This window comes from Dasypus novemcinctus, chromosome 1, assembly GCF_030445035.2.
Source record: "Dasypus novemcinctus isolate mDasNov1 chromosome 1, mDasNov1.1.hap2, whole genome shotgun sequence".
Classification (NCBI taxonomy): Eukaryota; Metazoa; Chordata; class Mammalia; order Cingulata; family Dasypodidae; genus Dasypus; species Dasypus novemcinctus.
The window spans coordinates 45,836,627-45,854,693 of record NC_080673.1 but is presented as its reverse complement, the minus strand read 5'-3'; the positions used below and the strand labels follow the sequence as shown (position 1 = coordinate 45,854,693).

The 18,067-nt window shown below is 39.0% G+C and overlaps 1 protein-coding gene across 3 annotated transcripts in view; it reads left to right on the top strand.

Moving 5' to 3' along the window:
• The window catches only part of ARHGAP10 (Rho GTPase activating protein 10), a 337,104-nt gene that overhangs the window by 135,337 nt on the left and 183,700 nt on the right, over positions 1-18,067 (top strand). For all 3 annotated transcript variants that reach the window (XR_011648553.1, XM_058284486.1, XM_058284541.2), the window contains 2 exons: positions 1,293-1,402; positions 3,587-3,681. Coding sequence is in view for 2 of the 3 variants with exons in the window: in XM_058284486.1 (XP_058140469.1) it covers positions 1,293-1,402; positions 3,587-3,681 (205 nt within the window). In the remaining variant the exon portion in view is untranslated. The remainder of the gene's footprint in view (positions 1-1,292; positions 1,403-3,586; positions 3,682-18,067) is intronic.

The window sequence follows — 18,067 nt, the reverse complement described above, 5'->3', positions numbered from 1 at the left end:
GATTTTTAGGTATAGAACCCTTGTAGGTGAATTTATGGTGATAATAGATTCTAATTGCCTTTTAAAAAATGTCTTTACTTAATAAAGGAAAACATTGTCAGCCTCCGCTGGGTCAAACCTTTGTTAGGTTATGATTGGACTTTTGCTGGTGTGTGAAGTTCCAGATGTGAGGACCCCTGCCGTGGTGCACTTCCTTTAAGAGCTCAGATGGTGGCAGTACTGACAGAGTTAGGAGGGATTCCGATAAAACTCGGTTGCATCTGTGGACAGTGTATCCCTCCATAAGGCTCCTGTATTTCTTATGCTTCACCTTTCATTTCTAAAGCTTACTGTTATCATCATTGGTCAGGGTGGCTGTTTCCCTGGGTGCTACAGTGGGGTGAAAGCTGTAGGTGGATTTCCCAACTAATGCTTTTTCTCAGCACTCTGATTCTACAATTCTTTCATTCTGAGAGGCCAGAATTGAGCCCCAAACCACCAAGATGTATTAAATGGAACCTTTGAAACCTTCGCAAATTCTTCACATCTACAACCAAACAAGAAAGGATAGCTTACAAGTATGAGTTTGGTGGTTTTTTTTCCCAAAGATTTATTTATTTATTTCTCTTCCCTTCCCCCACCCAGTTGTCTGTTCTCTGTGTCCATTCGCTGTGTGTTCTTCTGTGTCTGCTTGGATTCTTGTCAGCGGCACTGGGAATCTGTGTCTCTTTTTGTTGCGTCATCTTGCTGCATCAGCTCTCTGTGTGTGTGGCACCACTCCTGGGCAGGCTGGACTTTTATCACGCTCTCCTTGCGGGGCACACTCCTTGTGTGTGGGGCTCCCCTATGCGGGGGACACCCCTGCGTGGCATGGCACTCCTTGCGCCCATCAGCACTGCACGTGGGCCAGCTCCACACGGGTCAAGGAGGCCCGGGGTTTAAACCTTGGACCTCCCATATGGTAGGTGGATGCTCTGTCCATTGAGCCAAATCTGCTTCCCCATAAGTACGAGTTTTTGGGTATGAGGTGTCTGTTGATTCTTCTGGCAAACTATTTTAAAAGGTTATCTTTAAATCACTTCTGTATTGGTAAAAATACCTTAGGTTCTTGCTTCAAGTTACCTGCATGTGTGCCTTCTTATTTTTCCCAATTCTCCCCTTTTATTAGAATCAGCAGCATTGTGGATTTGTTTCATTGAGCTGTGTTAGTATTTGTTGCTGCTTATTGGGTTTTCTCTCCTTATTAATGAATTTGGTACCTGGCATGTTTCATTAGTTGTGAGGAAACTATCAAGAACTTTTTTCTGTTGAAGGGCCTGCTCCATTTGGTTCCAGTTGGGTGAAACATTACTGCATGTATCGGAAAGCAGCCAAGAAGTTCAGCATGATCCCATTTGAGCACAGATCTGGAGGAAAACTTCTGGTAAGTATTTTGTCATACACTCTGCATTCTGTGTGAGAGGCAGTCTCTGACGGTGTTATTTAATGGTGTTTATATTTACTAATGATTAACACACTTAATTTCATTTTTAGAATTAAAGTTTTGGCTTTCTCTTGTTTCTAAAAATCACACTGTAAAACAGTAACTCTTGTATGTTCTGAATTGCATTGATGGGTTTTTATTTCTTACCTTGTTAAGAGAACAGTAGAGTCCCTTAATGTCACTGTGATTGGAAGAAAAAGATAATGTGCACAGCAAACATTCATGGCTCAGCGAGGCGGTGCCTGGTCCGCTGGTATTAACACAAGAGGTCTGACTCGCCCCCATTTCTTAGCCTGAAAGCTCTGTCGAGTGCTGTACAACGAGCTTCACTCTTGTTCAGCTAGGCTTATAAGGTTCTCACTTAGGCACTACTCTTCCAAAGAGATAAATAGCAAAACAAAGCATGATTGGGGGGGGGGGTAACATCACAGAAGTTAATTGTGTAGGAGAGATGGTCATTATATGTGTTTTAAATAGAAGCTACCGCTCACAGTAATCAAACATTATTTTGATTATTGAGACAAAACTCTACCCACCATGGTTGAACATAATTGGTAACACTTTTTTAGGAGATGAGTTAATTTATTCCATGCTGAATGGCTGGGCCTAGTTTTGCTTAAGTGAATACAGAACTAACACATTTACTTCTATTTATATATACTTAGTTTCTTTCTGAAAACTATTTAATATAGCTTATAATAAAAACACATTTATGTAACAAGTTTACTGAAATGGACATGGAAAAACAGGGCCATGGAGAAGAGGAGGAGGTGAAGATGTCACTCTTGAAGGATATTGGAGTTAAGTTTAAACATCAAGTTTGATTCCAAGTTTCCTGTCAGAGCTAATTTAAGTTTTAGGCCATTCCTGTTTAGGGATATGTTTCTGTTTTAGTCACCAAATAAGCAATACAGTTTAGAATATAATGATTGTGATATTGGATATTTATATATTTGATTGTTGGTTTAAGGTTTTTTAGACACCCTCACATTCTACAAAATATTATGTTATACAAGTGTGTGCTCGGATCTCTTAGAATTCTTCTTTATTGAGGATCTGTGTTCCTGCATTGCTTCTGTCTCCGGCCTTTTAACTCTTTTTTAATGCTCTTACAGAGGATGGTTTAGTTATTTAAAAAATTAACTAAAGATAATTCAGGGTGATTCACTTAGGGAACAGCAAAACCACGTAGAATGAGTGGTTCAAGCATTAGAGGATCACAGTAACTGATCTCTGATCCTTTGTGTACTTATAGGTTGACCCATATGGAATTTGTTTTACCAGGTCATAAAGGCCACATGTTGACATATAACCCAATATGAAATAAAAACAAATGATTGTTCTTTTCAAAAGAGTATGATCAGAGAATAACAAATATTCTAGCAGATGGAAACTGACTTGTTAATCTCTCTTTTAAAACTAGCATTGGTTATATCTGGTTTAATGCTACAATAACCAAAACGAGATCTAGAAGATCTTCAGTAATAGAGGACAACAAAATTATTAAAATTTTAGATTTTAAATAGTGGTTACTGGGGAAGCAGATGTGGCTCAAGTGATTGAGCTCCCATCTACCACATGGGAGGTGTCGGGTTTGGCTCCTGGTGCCTCCTGGAGAAGATGAGCAAGACAGCAAGCTGGCATGATGGGGGAGGCATGGTGACCTGACGCAACCAGATGACTCAACCAGAGTCTTCAGTGTGTATACTCTGACAAAGAGATACAAAGAGAAAAAACAATGAGAGGCACAACAAACCAGGGAGCTGAAGTGGCTGAGGCAACTGAGTGCCTCTCTCCTACTTGTGAGGTCCTAGGTTCGATTCGCGGTTCCTCCTAAAGAAGAGATGAGGAGACACAGAGAGCACAACAGATGTACAAGAGAGCAGACAGCAAGTGCAAAAACGAAGGGAGGGGTAATAAATAAATAAAATAAATCTTAAAAAAAAAGAATTGAATGTACATTTAAAAATAAATAGTTGTTACAGAACCTGGTTTGAAAGAGACTAAGTTGAAGAGAAGGCACTTAAAATCTTGAACCTTGTTTTTTCTTCCTAATATAAGGTGTCTCACTGTGTATAGATTTATACTGTAGTTTTTCAAAATGTTTAAAATAATTATTTGCAGGGGGATGGAGAGGTCATCTTTTTGAAAGAATGTACCAAAAGGCATACTGACTCCATTGACAGACGGTTTTGTTTTGACGTAGAAGTAATTGACCGGTAAGTTATTGGAATTATTGGACTTGATGAAAGAGTCATTAAAAAATGATTTTTAAATAGAGGTTAATGGTAACTTAGATTCCCATGGCCAGGAAGAATGCTTGTTATCTTGTTCCATTTCCAGCCTGTATATTTATTATGAACAGTTTAGTCTTGGTCATAGTCTTTAGCTGTGAAGTGTGATAGCTTAATCTTGGCTCAAGTTTGGAGTCATTCTAACCAGTGTTGCCACTTGAAAAACAACCCTGTGGCATTTCATTGTTGACCCAAGCCTTATTTGTAGCATTAAAGAATAATGAGAGTGAGGAAGTGGTTGACAAAGCCAAAAAGGGGGATTAATTATTAATACAGAAGAGTATTTATTTTTTGGTGTGGGAATTTTCAGTGGGTATACTCTGTATGTGATGGAGGATTTTAGGTAAACTCTGTTTATTCAAAGACTAGTGATTTTTTTCTTGTCGTGTAACTTTTAGCTGTTTAGTTAGAAAACAGTCTTCATTGGAGAGAAGGAAGTAAAGAATGAAAAAATTTTCATGTCTGTCAGTATTACTATTTACCTGGCATTATGCGTTTCCATGTCCTCCCGTAGCACTAGGGAAACACATGGTCCTCATATAATATTTCCTTATTAACAGCTGAGTCTATACTGATTCCTTGCCAGCCTGGGTTTTGGCAACAGTGGTTTTTAGATAAGGCTGTTTCATATTTATATAATAAAAGTTTACAATATGAAAAATTTTTTTTAGCAGAAGTTCAGCTGAGGTTAGAACCCAAGAGTATAAAAATAATTAATGCTTCCTTTCCCCTTAGACAGTGTAGGTGGGTCTGTGGGAAGCAGTGGAGAGAGGGAAGGTCTGTTTCACTTTCCAGTAAATGAATTAAAGACCTGGTATGTAAAAATGTGCCTTCAAGGAGGATGATGATTTGGTGCTACTATGAAAAGAACAGGTATTTTAGCATTTTGCCAAGATTGGGAAAAATGAAAGAAAGGAGAATGTCAGTGTAAAAAAGGCTGAATTTCAAGCCAGTCAGGACTGGTTTTAAAACTCTACAAAGTGATTCAGTCACTGTCATGAAACCTGAGCATATGCATGTGTGCACACCCAGACCTAGCCCTGACTGAGTCCTTTCTAAGTGCCAGACAGTGTGCAGAAGATTTCTGTCTTGTTTCATTTAATCCTAACTGTAGCTCTATCAGGTGGATATTATCCTTCCCACTTAATGATGAGAAAGTAAGACACAGGGTAGTTAAGACATTCTCCCAAGATCATGTAGCTGGGAAGTGGAAAAGCTAAGATTTGAACCCCTGCATTCTGTTTGTAAAGTCCAAGCTCTTAGGTCTCAAGCTTGTTACTGTGTAATTGTGATAGTTTCTAAATAATTGACGGAAGTGAGAGTCAGCAGGGCTTTCTACTAGAAAATGTATTGGATCGGTAGATCTGGTTGTTTTGGAAGTGCAGGATAATCTAGTGTTTTCATATTTTTAAAATGCAATTTGCATTGTTTTTCACTAACTCCTTATTTTCTATGAGACCTTGATCTTGCCAACTGTTCCTTGTCAACCATGACACTTATTAGGATTAGAAGCACCCTATCTCCTAATCACAAAGATTGATGAGGTATTACTGTGGGGTCATTTTCACATAAAAAATGATAACATCTCATGAGGGGACTCTCAGACCTGGGAAAAACCTAGGGCTGATCTACTCTGGTGGTTTTCAAACTGCGTTATAGGAAGGAAGACCATCTTCTCCAATAAAATGTTTACATTTATGTGGATATAAAACAGAAAAAAGAGAGTTCCCTTATTAAAGTGGAGTGAGAGACCTAGATTCCTACCTTTCCATTCTCTCTTGTAGAAATCTCTTACTTTTCTTCATTTGGGCATGTGTTTTTTTTTCTGGGAACTCCTGGCAGGGAGTTGTAAGCTAGTCTAGACAGTAAAAGAAAGGCATCCGGTGGCTCTGATACCTAAGTTAAATACTGAAGGGTTGTTTGGACCCAGCTGGCACTGAGACTCATATACCCAGTAGAGTGAATAGCACATGTTGAGGCCTGTAGTCAAGAGAAGATATGGCCCATTTGAGGTACCAGGAGGCAGCCAGCATTACTGGAGCAAAAGCCAGGGAGAGTGGCCTGAGGGGAAGCTTGGGATGTAGGCAGGGGCCTGAACTTAAGGTCTCTGAACTTTGTCCATTAAGGTTTACCCATTAAGCTGGGGATTGAGCTTTATGCATTATGTGTGGCAGTGAGTGACTGTGGCAGTGAGTGACGTAATCACATTTGTATTTTTCAAAGCTTGCTTTAGAAGAGTGAAAAAGGTTTGGAGATGGCAAGAGTAGATAAGAATGAGTAGCTTATGTGATGAGGGAGCCATGAATTAGAGTGGTGACAGTAAGAATAGAAACCAGGGGATCCATTTGAGGGGGATTTTTGAGATAAATTGGGAGATAAATTGGAAGTTGGGGTGTGTGTAAAGCAAGGGAAAGCTTTTGGCTTGAGCAACTGATTGGTGCCATTTATTAAAATCAAAAACAAAGGAGGAATAAGGATACGGGATGATGGGAAACCAGTTTTAGTCATGTCAAGTTAGATAGATGACTGCGGTGCATTCAGAAGAGAAAGCCAGTGGGAAATCATGGATAGCTCTTACCTGGTGTAGGCAGTATTTGACTTGGTATTCACCTTCTACCTCCCGAGACTCTTCTCTTCTTTAGCATCCATGACAGTGAGCCATGCTTGTACTTTCCCAAACTCTTGGCCCTTTCTGTTTTTGGCCATTGCCTCTTCAATTTTGGTATTTCCTCAGATTGCCCCCACCTCCTTCCCTCTCATTTCCCATGGTTTCACCCTCAATGTGAGTAACTGCAATCTGTATTTTGTTTTTTACCTTTTTACCTGTAATTTGAACTGCTTTTGGAATCTTCATTCCTTAGTGCTTTTAGCTCTTTATCTATATCTCCAGTTGTACTCCTTTTGTAATTCTTGATAATTTTAATATCCTTTTGGATGGTCCTTTCAAGTACTTAGCCCCTGATGCCTTGAATGCCTCTCCTTCAGTCAACTTGTCCTTTACCTTACCTCAGCTGTGTCTTCCCATGACCTTCCTTAGTCCTGCCTTTACAAAGACATGCATCCCCTCTGTAATCTGAATTGCAAGGTTGCTTCTTTCTGAACCTGTCTCTCCCACTTACGCTTAAGTACCTCAGCTTCAAGAATCCTTTGATCTCTCATCAAGACCTATAATCAATTGATCTTACTGTCCCTTGGCCCTCACATTTCACAGTCAGTCATTATAGTCCTACTCTATAAACTCCATTGAACTTTCCTTACTTTATTATACTTGTTTGCACAACCTCTACTTAAGTTTCAGCTTTGCCTTCTCTCCTCCAAGAGAGATGCATTCAACCGTGTTCACCAGGATCTTTTCTAGTTCATAACTACTAGCCCCAAGTAGGCCATTATCGCTAACCTCTAATCATACTATGTTTTCTTAGTTCAGTCAGGCCTTTGCTGCAAAGTCTCTCTTGTAGTTGATTTTGTTAAAGTCATCAATGATCTCTATGTTGCTAAATTCATGGATTAGTTCTTAACCCTCATGTTACTTTCCTGTCACCACCATTTGACATGGCTGACCACTCTTCTTCTTAATGATACACTTCCTTCAAGAACATCTCACCTACTGTTTTTTTATCTGGCTGACCCTTTTCTAGATTCCTTTGCCAGTTCTTTATTTCCCAGACCTATTACTGTTGGAGTTATCTTAGAGCTCTTCTCTATTCATACTTCTTTATGACCTCATCCAGCCTCTTAACTTGTGTCATCTGTATGTTGTTAACTCCCAAATTTATAATCTCTATCTGGTCTACTTCCCTGACCTCTAGAATCTTATATTAATATTTCTTCTGAGATACCTAGTAGGCATTTCAAATAGTGCAGAGGTGGGGGATATTGGCGATTTTTTGGTAAATTTTCCAAGTACTTTTAGGGGGAATAAGGGTGTGTTCACTTTATGGAATCCAGCATTTTATATAGACATAGGCACTCAATATTATAAGTTATACAACTAATATTCCAGAAATCTTTATTTTTTAAAAGTAGCACATGCTTCTCCACAAGTCGTAACTTTTTCTAAAGCTCTTAGATTAAGTCTCAAAGTGTGTCTCCATGAGTCTTCAAGAGCGAACTGCTTTTCATTTGATTTACAGATTCCTGTTGTCTTTGTTTTACTTCCTCATCTCTAAACAAGGAATCATCTATTCAGGTTTGCTGTTACCAATGGATAGTGTTTGTGGGGCTCTTGGGTTCCAGCCAGCTCTGTTGTCATTGTATTGCTATTGATCTCCCATTTGTGGAACAAGATCAGGGGGTGGAGGTGGGATTTGGTATACTTTGAGATCATTAGCCTAAATCTGGTGCTTCAAAGACAATATTTAATGAGAAGATTGAATGAGGTGGGCTCTTCTCTTACCTAGCTCCCTGGTTTCTGGCCAAAGTAGACTACTGAGAATTGTAAGTAATTTGTAACTATCTATTAGATTATTATAGATTATTAATTCCATGAAGGTAGGGGACCGGCATACTATTATACTAAATGCAATGATTTATATGTGGTGGACATTCACCAAATTTCTGCTGGATTAAATGAAATTGAATTGTTGCACGTAAGTGGGCAGGACTGGGATTAGATTTGGTCAAACAACTGACAGTCAGCTATCCTCTTCTTCTGTACCACATTACTGCACAGAAAACTCTAGTGTTTTTATTCTTCTTATTAAAGGAAAATAAACATAACCCAATAGGAGCATTGTATATGGGTTTCTGACGTAGTCTGTGCACAATGGTTATTGGGTAACTTTATAGAGCATGTTATGTTTAATATAAACATATTAAACAGTATCAGTTTTTGCTATTTTTATCTTCTTTGTGTTGGAAAAGCAGTCAGGTATCATTTTGACAGTAGGTGATACTTAATAAACTGCAAAATGGAACCTGGACTTGCATTTGATCTGTGTATATGTAGATCAAGAGCTTTTGCTCAATTTGCTGCATTTGTTAGGATTCGTTTGGTTGCACATAACAGAAAAACTTGAAATAATGATGGTTTAAACAATGTAAAGTTTATTTTTTCTCTTTCTCAGGAAGTCCAGAGGTTGACAGAGCAGGTTTGATACAATGCCTCTAGAGATTAGATCCCGCTACTTCTTGTGCATGGATTAACTTCCACAAATCACCTCAGGTCTAAGATACTTGCTCCCTTTTGTTGTCTGACACTTTCTCTTGCTTTAAGAACACTTTCCAGAGGTTTCACACATTAATTTTGCTCAAATACCATTGGCCTGAGCAAAGTTAGATGGTTAGAACTCTCTGCAAGAGAGGTTGATTGAGGAATGCTGCCTTTGTTTCTGGACACCCTTGGACTTTTGTAGTACTTGGGTAATTAATTACAGAGAATTAAGGGGAGATTGGTCACTGGGGAGGTGGGAAACAGCTAGCCATTACTTCTTTAATTATGGTTAGATGGATGTGTGCTACATTTTTTCCTCTTTAATTTACTGAAAGATTTCTTTGAGTATCTTTTGAGCTAAGAGCCAGTATTTAAGGTCATAAGGTGCTAAGAATATCATAAAGAAAGTGAAAAGACAACTTACTAATATGATGCCTATAAATCATAATTCTGATAAGGGCTTGTCTCCAGAATATATAAAAATTCTTACAACTCAATGATAAAAAGACAACCCAATTACAAACTGGGCAAAAGACTTGAATTGTCATTTTTCCAAAGAAAATATACAAGTGGTCAAGAAGCGTAGGAAAAGAGTGACATTATTAGTCACTAGGGAAATAGAAATTGAAACCACAACGAGCTACCACTTCACGCTCACTAGGAAGGCTATAATAAAGAAAGACAAATAATAACAAGTGTTGGTGTGGATTTCAAGAATTTGAAACCCTTATACACTGCTGGTGTAGTCAGTTTGGAAAACAGTTTGGTATTTCCTCAAAATGATAAACTTAGAATTATTATATGATCCAGAAATTCGATTCCTAGGTATATACCCAAGAAGAATGAAAACCTATACCCATATCAAAAACATGTGCATCAATGTTCATAGAAGTAGTATTCATAATAGTCAAAAAGTGGAAAGAACTCAAATATCTACTGATGGATAAATAGAATGTAGTATAGCCATACAATGAAATATTATTTGACAATAAAAAGAAATGAAATACTTAATCATAGTACCATGTGGATGAACCGTGAAGACATTGTGCTGCTAAGTGAAAGAATTCAGTCACAAAAGGCCACTTATTATATGGTTTTATTTATGTGAAATGTCTAGAGTAGTAAATCTGTAGAGACAGAAATTATATTGGTAGTTTCCTGGGGCTGAGGGTATTGGGGGAGAAATGGGGAGTGGCTGTTGATGGATGTGGGGTTACTCAATGGGGTGATGAATATGTTCTAAAATTGATTTTGTGGTGTTTTCATACCTCTGTGAATATACTAAATATCATTGACTTGTACCCTTTAAGTGTGTGAATTTTATGGTATGTGAATTGCATTTCAAGCTGTTAAAAAAAACAACACATCTGCTGAAATAGTACAAAGAAAATGGGTACAATAGCTAAAATAAGGCTCTTAAAATGACAATAAGGACTCACTTCTTGGTGCCTACCAAACTTCAGATATCCTGGGCTGTGAAATGATCATGTGACTCATTTTAGGTTGAAGAAATAGTATTGCATGGAGTTGTTTTCTTTATGGCAAGCTATTGTCTGTCAGGAGATGGAGATTTCTTCCCTGAAGGTTGAAATTGCACCCCCACCCCCACACTCCCTGTACTCCAACAATTATAGAATGTACTTTTAGCTTCATTGGCCTACTTGCCATATTGTAATGTGACCACCACACAAATGCTTGATATCTAATTACCATACTCTGAATTTCTCCCACATATCCCTTTCAGGCATTGCTTAAAGAAAATTATTGCCATTTTACTTTTATTAATCTTACATTTCAGCTATATTTTTGATTTGATTTTGCCTAGTTCCAGGTATATCATTCTTGAAATGTGGCAAGATGCTTCTTTTACAGTTCATGCATTTATATTTTCATGATGATGATGGGAGGATAAAATCACCTCTGTATTTGAAGCATTATGCTTTTTGAAGTGCTTTTATACCAATTATTTTATACCAAAATAAAAAAAATTCATGTTGGTCTTTGCTTTTTAAGCAAGGTATTTAGTTCATTTATCTTTAATGTAATTATTGATATGTATGAGTTTACACATACCATCTTGATATTTGTATTCTATTTGTTCTGTCTTTTTTCCTCAGTTCCTTCTTTGCTGCATTCTTTTTGTGACATGACTGTTTCTTAGTATTCCATTTTATCTCTTGTATTTATTTTTATTTTTGCATTTAAAAAATATCACATTTTATACATTTTTGTAAACTGTATAAGAACTGTACAACACAGACTTCTAATTAACACCCTTTGCCCTCTGAGCCCTTGTTATTATGTATCTTAATTCTACTTAAACTATCAACCCAATAGTACATTATTACTTTATAAAATCAATAATTAGTATTTTAAAAATTTATTTTACTTTATGTGCATATATGTATGCATGTGTGTGTATGTATGGCTTTCATATATGATTTTACATATATGATTTTTTAAAAAAAGATTTATTTATTTATTTAATTCACAAACACACACAGCCCCCCCCCCCCCCGGTTGTCTGTTCTCTGTGTCTATTTGCTGCATCTTGTTTCTTTGTCCGTTTCTGTTGTCGTCAGCGGCACAGGAAGTGTGGGCGGTGCCTTTTCTGGGCAGGCTGCACTTTCTTTTGCGCTGGGCGGCTCTTCTTACGGGGCGCACTGCTTGCGCGTGGGGCTCCCCTACGCGGGGGACACCCCTGTGTGGCATGGCACTCCTTGCGCGCATCAGCACTGCGTGTGGGCCAGCTCCACACGGGTCAAGGAGGCCCGGGCTTTGAACGCGGACCTCCCATGTGGTAGACGGATGCCCTAACCACTGGGCCAAGTCCGTTTCCCAAGTTTTTTTGAAAATTTCTCTCCCCTTACCGCCCCCCCCCAGTTGTCTATTCTCTGTGTCCATTCACTGTGTGTTCTTCTGTGACTGCTTCTACCCTTATCAGCAGCACCAGGAATCTGTGTTTCTTTTTGTTGTGTTATCTTGTTGTATCAGCTCTCCGAGTGTGTGGCGCCATTCTTGGGCAGGCTGCACTTTTTTTTGTGCTCGGCGGCTCTCTTTATGGGGCGCACTCCTTGCGCATGGGGCTCCCCTGTGCGAGGTACACCCCTGCGTGGCAGGGCACTCCTTGCGCGCATCAGCTCTGCGCATGGGCTGGCTCCACACGGGTCAAGGAGGCCTGGGGTTTGAACCGCGGACCTCCCATGTGGTAGACGGATGCCCTATCCATTGGTCCAAGTCTGCTTCCCTAAGTTATTTTTTAATATCAAGGTATTTACCCTTTCTAGTTTTCTTCATTCTTTTTTTTTCTTTAAAAGATTTATTTTTTTCTTTCTCTCTCCTTCCCCACCCCCCCAACTCCATTGCCTGCTCTCTGTGTCCATTCGCTATGTGTTCTTCTGTGTCTGCTTGCATTCTTGTCAGTGGCACCGGGAATCTGTGTCTGTTTTTGTTGCGTCATCTTGCTGTGTCACCTCTCTGTATGTGCGGTGCCACTCCTGGGCAGGCTGCACTTTTTTTCACATGGGGTGGCTTTCCATGTGGGGTGCACTCCTTGCATTTGGGGCTCCTCTACATGGGGGACACTCTGTGTGGCATGGCACTCGTTGTGCACATCAGCACTGCGTGTGCGCCAGCTCACACACGGGTCAGGAGGCCCGGGGTTTGAACCCTGGACCTCCCATATGGTAGGCAGATGCTCTATCAGTTGAGCCACAGCTGCTTCCCTTCTTCATTCTTTAATGCAGAACTTGGTTTCTATCTTGTGCTGTTTCTCATATGTTTTTTAGGCTAATTTGAGCATTTCTGGTAATGCAGGTCTGTAGGAGAATAATTCTTTCATATTTTGCCCCTTTGAAAATATCTTAAGTTTACTTCCAGTTTTGAAACATATTTTTGATAGACATAGAATTCTAGATTGAGTTGCCCCCACTCCCCAGCACTTCAGAGAAGTCAATCCATTGTCTTCAGGCTTCCATTTTTTATTTCTGATGACAGGTCATCTGTCTTTCTCATCATTGCTTTCTGAATGTCTACTTTTTCTCTTGCTGCTTTCAAGATTTTCTCTTTGTTTTTTATTTTTTAGCAGTTTAATTATGATGTGCCTAGGTTTGGTTTTCTTTGTTTTGTTCTGCTTTAGATTCCCTGAGGTTTTTGGGTATCTGGGTTATCTCTTATCAGAAAATCTTAGCCTTCACCTTTTCAGATATTTCTTCTGCCTCATTTTCTTTTTCTTCATGTTCTGGGATTCCAAATATATTATGTTGCATCATTTGATATTGCCCTGAAGATACCATATTCTCTCCTATTTTTCCTATTTGTGTTTCCTTTTTGTGTTTCAGTTTAGTTAATTTCTATTGACATGTACTCAAATTCAATGATTTTTTTTCCCTCTGCTGTGTCAAACCCATCTAAAGAATTCTTAACCATTGTTACTGTACCTTTCATTTCTTGCATATCCATCTGTCTCTCTTTTTTTAAAGATTTATTTGTTTGTTTTCCCCCACTTGCTGCTTGCTTGCTGTCTGCTCTCTGTGTCTGTTCATTGCATGTTCTTCTCTGTCTGCTTGTCTCCATTTGTTGTGTCATCTTGCCTTGCCAGCTCCCCACGGGCATGGGCTGTCAGCTCTCCACGGGTGCAGGCCGTCAGCTCTCTCTGGTCTCAGGCCAGCTTGCCTTCACAAGGAGGCCCTGGGACATGAACCCAGGGCCTCCCATATGGTAGACAGGAGCCCAGTCAATTGAGCCACAGCCATTTTCCCATTTGTCTCTTTTTAATAGTTTCCGTCTCTCTACCAAACTTCCCCATCAATTCATACATATCAACCACTTTTTGTACTGAATCCTTTAATATAGTTATTTTTAGATTCCCTAATAGCTGGGCTTTCTCTGTGTCTGGTTTACTTGACTACTTTTCTTGATGATGGATTACATTTTTTTCAATGCATGTCTCAGGTTTTTGGTTGAAAGCCAGATACCGTGTGTGTTATTCGCCACAGGGCTGTGATGCAAAGTACCCAAAATGGGTTGGCTTTATAAAGGGAGTTTATTTGGAGTAAAAACATACAGTTCTGAGGCTATGTAATGTCCAAATCAAGACACCATCAGAACTTCTGATGCTGTTGATCTTTGTGTCCAGGTGCTGTTGATCTTTGTGTCCTACCATGTGGCAGTCAGGAATATGGCAGGGCTTGTCTCCTCAGCTGCGGTTCTTTTCCATGGACCCGGCCCCTTGGGGGCCTCTTTCTGTGCCTCTGTGCTCTGCTGGTTCCAGACTCTGGGACCTTTCTCAGTTTCTCAGGGTGTCTTTGTTTTCCTGCAGTCCTCTCTTTCATACGGCAGGATCAATATAATATGGCAGCTTCCTATCTCTCTGTGTCTCCATTTATTTAAGACCCAGCAAGAGGATGGAGACTGAACCTGAGTCACACCTCATGTAGTCTAACCAAAGCAATATAATCAAGTGACCTACAATGAACCTAATGCATTCAAAGGATACCATGTTCACAATTGTAGATTAGTTTAAGAACATAATCTCTTTCTTTTTGTAATTCATAAAAGAACTTCAAACTGTCACACTGTGTGTGAAAGAATAGTGGAGACAAGAGTAAATAATATTTATGCCATATAAAGGGCATCCCCATTCTGCTGTCAGTTCCCTAGAGTTTAGGACTGAGTTGATACATTTTGTAGTTGAGCTGGAATTGGGCTTTGTTGATCTTTCATTAGATTCAGTTTATCATTGTCTTCATATGATTTGAGAATGTTGTCAGAAACTCCTTAGAAACATTTTTCTTAGTTCTGTCCTGACCTTGGCCTTCAGAGACCCCACATGTCTGTGCCTCGGGGTCATCGTTCTCAGTTTTCCTACCTTTACCCTAGTGCCTGGAGGCAACTGTCTTACTCAGAGAAAGCATGGAGCGCCAATGCTGGCTGTAGGTTTTTCATATATGCACTTTTCCATATTGACAAAGCTTCCCTCGATTCCTATCTTTTGGAGTGTTTTTTATCAAGAATGGGTGCTGTATTTTGTGAAATGTCTTTTCTGCATCCATCAAGAGGATCATGATTTTTCTTCAATTTATCAATGTGGTTTATTACACTAGTGTTGAACCACCCTTGCATACCTGGGATGAAACCCACTTGATTGTGGTGTATAATTCTTTTAATGTGCTTTTGGATTCTCTTTGCAAGTATGTTGTTGAGATTTTTTTACATCCATATTCATTATATATAGTGGTCTATAATTTTCTTTTTTCATAGTATCTTTATCTAGTTTTGGTATTAGAAGATGTTGACTTTGTAGAATGAGTTTGGTAGCATTCTTTTTATTCAATTTTTTGGAAGAACTTGAGCATGATTGGTATTAGGTGGTCTTTGAATGTTTGGTAGAATTCACCTGTGACGCCATCTGGTCCTGGATGTTTTATCTTTGGGAGATTTTTTTTTTTTTTTAAAGATTTATTTATTTATTTAATTCCCCCCCTCCCCCGGTTGTCTGTTCTCTGTGTCTATTTGCTGCGTCTTGTTTCTTTGTCCGCTTCTGTTTTCGTCAGTGGCACGGGAAGTGTGGGTGGCGCCATTCCTGGGCAGGCTGCACTTTTTTCGCTCTGGGCGGCTCTCCTTCCGGACACACTCCTTGCGCGTGGGGCTCCCCTACGCGGGGGACACCCCTACGTGGCATGGCACTCCTTGCGCACATCAGCACTGGCATGGGCCAGCTCCATCAGCATTGCGCATGGGCCAGCTCCACACGGGTCAAGGAGGCCCGGGGTTTGAACTGCGGACCTCCCATGTGGTAGACGGATGCCCTAACCACTGGGCCAAGTCCGTTTCCCTTTTGGGAGATTTTTGATGACTGTTTCAGTCTCTTCACTTATGATTGGTTTGCTGAGGTTTTCTATTTCTTTTACGGTGAGTTTAGGTGGTTTGTGTGTTTCTAGGAATTTTTCCATCTTGTCTACATTGTCTACTTTTGTAGCATACAGTTGTTCATAGTATCCTCTTATGAACTCTTTTATTTTTGTGGAGTCAGTGGTAATTTCCCCCCACTGTTTTCTGATTTCATTTATTTACATCTTCTCTCTTTTTGTCTTTGTCAGTCTAGCTAAGGGTTTGCCAGTTTTGTTATTTTCTTAAAGAACCAACTTTTGGTTTTGTCGATTATCTCTGTTCTTAGTTTCATTTGATTCTGCTCTGATCTTTATAATTTCTTTCCTTCAGTTTGCTTTGGTATTAGTTTGCTGTTCTTTTTCTAGTTCCTTCAGGTATCTTCACTTTTAGCTCTTTTTTCTCTTTTAATGTAAGCTCTGAGGACTATAAATTTCCCCCTCAGCACTGCCTTTGTGGTGTTCCATAGGTTTTGATATGTTGTGTTATCATTTTCACTCACTTCAAGATATTTGCTGAATTCTCTTGCAGTTCTTCTTTGACCACTGAATATTTAAGAGTATGTTATTTAATCTCCATATAGTTATGATTTTCCCCCTTTCCATCCATTTTTGATTTCTAGCTTCATTCTGTTATGATTAGAAAAAGTGTTTTTGTATAATAATTTCAATATTTTAAAATTTATTGGGACTTGTCTTGTGACCCAATATGTGGTTTATGGTTTAGCTTGGAGAAGGAGCCATGATCACTTAAAAAGAAATGTATCTCCTGCTGTTTTGGGGTGCAGTGCTCTACAGATGTCTGTTAGGTCTAGTTCATTTATCATATTACTCAAGCTCTCTGTTTATTTATTTCCTGTCCAGATGTTCTACCCAATACTGCGAGTGGTGTATCAAAATCTCCAACTATTATTGTAGAGACATCTATTTCTCCTTTCAGCTCTGCCAGTGTATGCCTCACGTATCTAGTGGCACTAAGGTTAGGTCCATAAATATTTATATAGGTATTTCTTCTTGATGAATTGCTCCTTTCATTAATATTTGATGACATTCTTCATTATTTTTTGCATTTAAAATCTATTTTGTCCAATATTAATATCACTACTACAGCTTCTTTTTGATACTAATTGCTTGAAATGTCTTTTTCCAACCTTTCACTTTTAACCTGGTTGTATCCTTACATCTGAGGTGAGTCTCTGGTAGGCAAGATATAGATGGCTCATATATTTTTAATCTTTTCTGTCAGTTCATGTCTTTTGATTGGAGAGTTCCAGCCATTAACATTTGATGTTATTACTGTCAAGGCATTACTTACTTCGTCCATGTCCTTTGACTTTCTGTTGTCATGTCAAATACTCTTTATCTGTCTTTTTACCCTTTAATTTACCCTTCCTAATAAACTTTATTTCTATACTCTTCTCAAGTCTTTTGCCCTTGTTTTTTCCTTTCAGGCTGCATCTCTTCTAATTCTGGTCTTTTGGTGACATTCAGTCACTTTTTGTTTGTCTGTGAAGACTTTGAACTCACCCTCCTTTTTCAGTACCTTAAACACATCATACCACTTTCTTCTCTCCTTAAAGGCTTCTGATTAGAGGTCTGCACTTACTTAATCTTAGTGAGGTTCTCTTGCATGTGATCCTTTGTTTTTCTCTTGCTGCTTTCAGAGCCCTCTCTTTCTCTATGATATTTATTATTCTGAATAGTAGGTATCGTGGGGTAGGTCTCTTCAGACGTATTCTGTTTCGAATACAGTGTCTTTCTTGGATATTGATATCTATGTCTTTTTTTAGGGGTTGGGAAGTTTTTGGTTATTATTTCTTCAAATATTCTTTCTGCCCCTTTTCTAGTCTCTTCTTCTGGGATATTGATAATGCACATGTTTGTGCGTTTCACGTTGTCATTTAGTTCCTTGTGACCCTGTTCCATTTTTCCCATTCTTTTCTCCATCTGTTCTCTTTTCTTTTCCAGTTCAGATTTTTTGTCTTTGAAATTACCAATTCTGTCTTCGAGTAATTCAGATCTGGGCTTATGTACCTCTCATGTATTTTTAATCTCTTCGACCATGTCTTTCATTTCCATAATGTCTGTTACTTTTCTCTGCAGACTTTCAATTTGTTCTTTATGATCACCCAGTATTTTTTGTTTGTTTGTAGTTTTTGAGGTACTGGGACCCAGGGATTGGACCCAGGACCTCGTATGTTGGAAGCCGACACTCAATCACTGAGCTGCATTGGCTTCACTCAGTTGGTTTTTTCATTTGTTTGCTTGTTGT